Below are 5,000 nucleotides of genomic sequence, written 5' to 3'. Positions count from 1 at the left end.
ACATGCTTCAAAACTCACCATATTTGACACACCCATCAGGACGGGAAAAAATTGCTATCTAATCAAAAAACCTAGCCCCAAAACTCAAAATTGCTCTAGCGCCCCCTAGGAAGAAAACACAGACAAAACTGCTCCTAGGAAGAAAACTCAGACAAAACTGCATGTAACTTCCAATAGGAATGTCGTAGAGACATGAAACAAAAACCTCTATGTAGGTCTCACTTAGACATAGACTTCATACACTGAGATCCTTCAGCAAAAATCAACAGGAAGTTTGCAATTCCCCCTTCAAAACAAAAGTTTTGTAAAAACAGTCACCTTTGCCTCTTTGAGCTGTAATAGGTCTCACTTAGACCTACATTTCATTCACTGACAACCCCCCGCAAAAATCAACAGGACGTTTGCAATTCCCCCTTCAAAACAAAAGTTTTGTAAAAACCGGTAACCTTTGCCTCTTTGAGCTATAATTTGACGCCCTTAACATGCTTCAAAACTCACCAAACTGGACACACACGTCAGGACTGGAAAAAATTGCGATCTAATCAAAAAACCTAGCCCCAAAACTCAAAATTGCGCTCTAGCGCCCCCTAGGAAGAAAACAGAGACAAAACTGCTCCTAGGAAGAAAACTCAGACAAAACGGCCTGTAACTTCTAGTAGGAATGTCGTAGAGACATGAAACAAAAACCTCTATGTAGGTCTCACTTAGACATAGATTTCATACACTGACATCCTTCAGCAAAAATCAACAGGAAGTTTGCAATTCCCCCTTCAAAACAAAAGTTTTGTAAAAACAGTCACCTTTGCCTCTTTGAGCTGTAATTTGACCCCCTTAACATGCTTCAAAACTCACCAAACTGGACACACACATCAGGACTGGAAAAAATTGCGATCTAATCAAAAAACCTAGCCCCAAAACTCAAAATTGCGCTCTAGCGCCCCCCAGGAAGAAAACACAGACAAAACTGCTCCTAGAAGAAAACTCGGACAAAACTGCCTGTAACTTACAGTAGGAATGTCGTAGAGACATGAAACAAAAACCTCTATGTAGGTCTCACTTAGACATAGATTTCATACACTGAGATCCTTCAGCAAAAATCAACAGGAAGTTTGCAATTCCCCCTTCAAAACAAAAGTTTTGTAAAAACAGTCACCTTTGCCTCTTTGAGCTGTAACAGGTCTCACTTAGACCTACATTTCATTCACTGACAACCCCCAGCAAAAATCAACAGGACGTTTGCAATTCCCCCTTCAAAACAAAAGTTTTGTAAAAACCGGTCACCTTTGCCTCTTTGAGCTATAATTTGACCCCCTTAACATGCTTCGAAACTCACCAAACTGGACACACACATCAGGACTGGAAAAAATTGTGATGTAATCAAAAAACCCAACCCCAAAACTCAAAATTGCGCTCTAGCGCCCCCTAGGAAGAAAACACAGACAAAACTGCTCCTCGGAAGAAAACACAGACAAAACTGCCTGTAACTCCCAGTAGGAATGTCGTAGAGACATGAAACAAAAACCTCTATGTAGGTCTCACTTAGACCTACATTTCATTCACTGACAACCCCCAGCAAAAATCAACAGGACGTTTGCAATTCCCCCTTCAAAACAAAAGTTTTGTAAAAACCGGTCACCTTTTTTCAAACATTATCTCCTCTGAGCGCGTTTGTCGTGTTCTTTATTCGAATCCCTGGGAACGAATGACGTAGCTCAGTCGGACTGAGCTACGTCATTTCCTGTGATGTCACAAGCAGCAATAATAATGGACCGGAAAAAACGCCTCAAGGCATGGCTATTCACCTATAGTGATCACAGAGACAGGTTGTTTTTGTGTTACTGTATATATTTGTTTTTCTGAAAAATCCCACTTAATATACTTTGGGTAACAACAGTCAATATTTATTTATTTTATTTTTTAGGGGGGTAACAGTCAATATTTATTTATTTATTTTATTTTATTTTTTTCTTATAAAATAAAAGTGAGCTTTTGTTTAACCAAATATTGTGTTTTTTTCCATATACAACAACCTATCTGGATTCGATAAGAGAATCGATAAGGAATCGGTTCGATAAGAGAATTCGATAATGGGCTCGAACTCGATCATTTCTTATCAAACATCATCCCTAGTTAGCATTGTTAACTTGATGATGCAAGGCGCTCGTCCCCCACCGAGACCGATACAACCGCACCGCCTTAGCTCACCCTTTAGAGCACAGCTGTAACTTCCTGGGACTAAACTCGCAGAAAATAGTTCTTCTCAGGTTTCATCCGTGTTTACATTTTCACACTTTGTGAGGCATTTCTTACATCTTATGAGCTTATTGTTACATTTTCAATGTGATTTTAATTTTTAATTTTTTTTTTACATTGTTTGACTGTTTTCCATGTTTGTGTTGACATTTCCTTTCTACCTTGATAGCTGAAGGGATTATAATACATTTGAATTAAAAATGATTACATTACACTTTTACCATCATGTTTGTACACATCCTATTTGCTGATGTTGCTCTATTGTTGTTGTTGTTGTTATTGTTGTGTTTGCTGTTGTTGTTTTTGCCTCTCTGTCTTATCCCCCTCTTGTCCCCACAATTTCACACTCTGTCTTCCTTTTTTTTTCTCTTTCTATCCCCTCCTGCACCAAATGATAATATAAATACATTTAATAAAGTCAAATACAAATAAGGCAACAAGAGAAGTGTCCTACACTTCTCTTTTGTAAAGTAAATCTGAACAGCCTATATGGGCATCTACATCTACTATATGATTTGCCTGAGAAGCTGGACAGGACACAAAAAAAAATAATAATAAAATAAAATAAAATAAAATAAATAAATAAATAAAAAAAATTAAAAAAAATTAAAACAACAAAAAAAAAAAATTAAATTAAAAAAAAAAAAAAAAAAAAAGATTCCATAAATTAAAAAAAATAAAAGATCTCCAGGTCCTTATTTTAATGTCCTAAAAAATAAATAAATAGTTTTCTACTGACCGATTTATAAGACTAATATCGTGATACAGCTTTCAGGCCTAGTCGCACATGCGCTATTGTTTACATCAAATAGCTTGTTTTAGCGAACACTCCTGTTATATAGATGATCTTTGACTAAGTTAGTCTACTTTGTCCACATGCAAAGTGAAGAAAAGGAGGGGGGTTAGGGGGGAGTTGTCCTACCGAGCTGTTCTGGCACTGCACGCTGGAGCTGTTGAACCTCAGGGCGGTGACCCGGTGGCTGACCCCCTGGATGTGGAGCACACACTCGTAGCCCCGCTGGCCCGACTGCGGCTGTGGCAGGTTCTTGGCCTTCAGCGTGATGGGCTTCACCTCCCCCGCCGGGATCAGGATCTCCTCGGAGCGCACCAGCTGGGGACAGTCCTGCGGGACGGACACAGAGAGCAGACGGCGTGCTGAGTGACGGGCGGGAAAACAGGCACAGGTGGCGTCCCGTAGGAATAAAACAGCTCATTTTATAGTCCGACACTAACAAGCATCTGATGATGTCTTCACAGCCCCGACTAGTGGTGTGGCATGCACACTACATGACGTAGAAGTTAACATATTGTATCAATACATGTAGACATTAGGCTTGTCCCGGTACCAATATTTGTAAATTATAGTTACTTAATTAGTTAGTAACGGAATGACTCTTTGATACATGAAACTAATTGCTAGGAAAGGAAAATTTGACGTTAACATTTTTTTTAAAATATCTGGCATATGCAGTTGAAAGACGTTTCATGAAAGCTGAGTGTGTGCCTTTAAAAGGTGGTGCCTGTTGCGCAAGCAAGGTGTGATGCCAGGCAGAGCAGCATTAGCTCAGCTGTGTACCGGTACCAAAATGCATTTCGATACTTTTCTAGATAAAGGGACAACAAAAAAATGTCATTATTGTCTTTATTTTACCAAAAAAAGTTAGTGTACATGAAACATATGTTTATTATTGTCATTTAGTCCTTAAATAAAATAGTGAACATACTAGACAACTTGTCTTTTAGTAGTAAGTAAACAAACAAAGACTCCTAATTAGTCTATGCAGTAACATATTGTGTCATTTATACACCTATTATTTTGTACACATTATGGAGGGACAAACTGTAAAAATGTTTCATAATATATACAAAGTTCACACGTATCCACAATTTTGCTTTTTACATTTTTTTTGCACCATGACTAGGGAAGGTTGTTTGGATTGTGTCTAGGGTTGTCCCAAAACCGATAGTTTGGTAGCGGTACGGGCACCAAAATGTATTTCAATACTTTCGATACTTTTCTAAATAACGGGGACCACAAAAAATTGGCATTATTGTCTTTATTTGAACAAAAAAATGTTAGTGTACATGAAACATATGTTTATTATTGTCATTTAGTCCTTAAATAAAATAGTGAACATACTAGACAACTTGTCTTTTAGTAGTAAGTAAACAAACAAAGACTCCTAATTAGTCTATGCAGTAACATATTGTGTCATTTATACACCTATTATTTTGTATACATTATGGAGGGACAAACTGTAAAAATGTTTCATAATATATACAAAGTTCACACGCATCCACAATTTTGCATTTTACATTTTTTTTTGCACCATGACTAGGGAAGGTTGTTTGGATTGTGTCTAGGGTTGTTTCGATACCAATAGTTTGGTACCAGTACGGGTACAAAAATGTATTTCGATACTTTCAATGCTTTTTGATACTTTTCTAAATAAAAGGTACCACAAAAGAATGTCATTATTGTCTTTATTTTACCAAAAAATGTTAGTGTACATGAAAGATATGTTTATTATTGTCATTTAGTCCTTAAATAAAATAGTGAACATACTAGACAACTTGTCTTTTAGTAGTAAGTAAACAAACAAAGACTCCTAATTAGTCTGCTGACGTATGCAGTAACATATTGTGTCATTTATACACCTATTATTTTGTATACATTATGGAGGGACAAACTGTAAAAATGTTTCATAATATATACTAAGTTCACACGTATCCACAATTTTGCATTT

The 5,000-nt window shown here is 37.0% G+C and overlaps 1 protein-coding gene across 2 annotated transcripts in view; it reads right to left on the bottom strand.

Moving 5' to 3' along the window:
• Nucleotides 1-5,000, bottom strand: part of plxna2 (plexin A2) — a 470,104-nt gene that overhangs the window by 135,593 nt on the left and 329,511 nt on the right. For both annotated transcript variants that reach the window (XR_009826713.1, XM_062052547.1), the window contains exon 10: nt 3,176-3,376. Coding sequence is in view for 1 of the 2 variants with exons in the window: in XM_062052547.1 (XP_061908531.1) it covers nt 3,176-3,376 (201 nt within the window). In the remaining variant the exon portion in view is untranslated. The remainder of the gene's footprint in view (nt 1-3,175; nt 3,377-5,000) is intronic.

This window comes from Entelurus aequoreus, linkage group LG07 (genome assembly GCF_033978785.1).
Source record: "Entelurus aequoreus isolate RoL-2023_Sb linkage group LG07, RoL_Eaeq_v1.1, whole genome shotgun sequence".
NCBI classification, from domain to species: domain Eukaryota; kingdom Metazoa; phylum Chordata; class Actinopteri; order Syngnathiformes; family Syngnathidae; genus Entelurus; species Entelurus aequoreus.
Note: the sequence above shows the minus strand (reverse complement) of the source record. Positions and strands in the feature narration are given on the sequence as shown.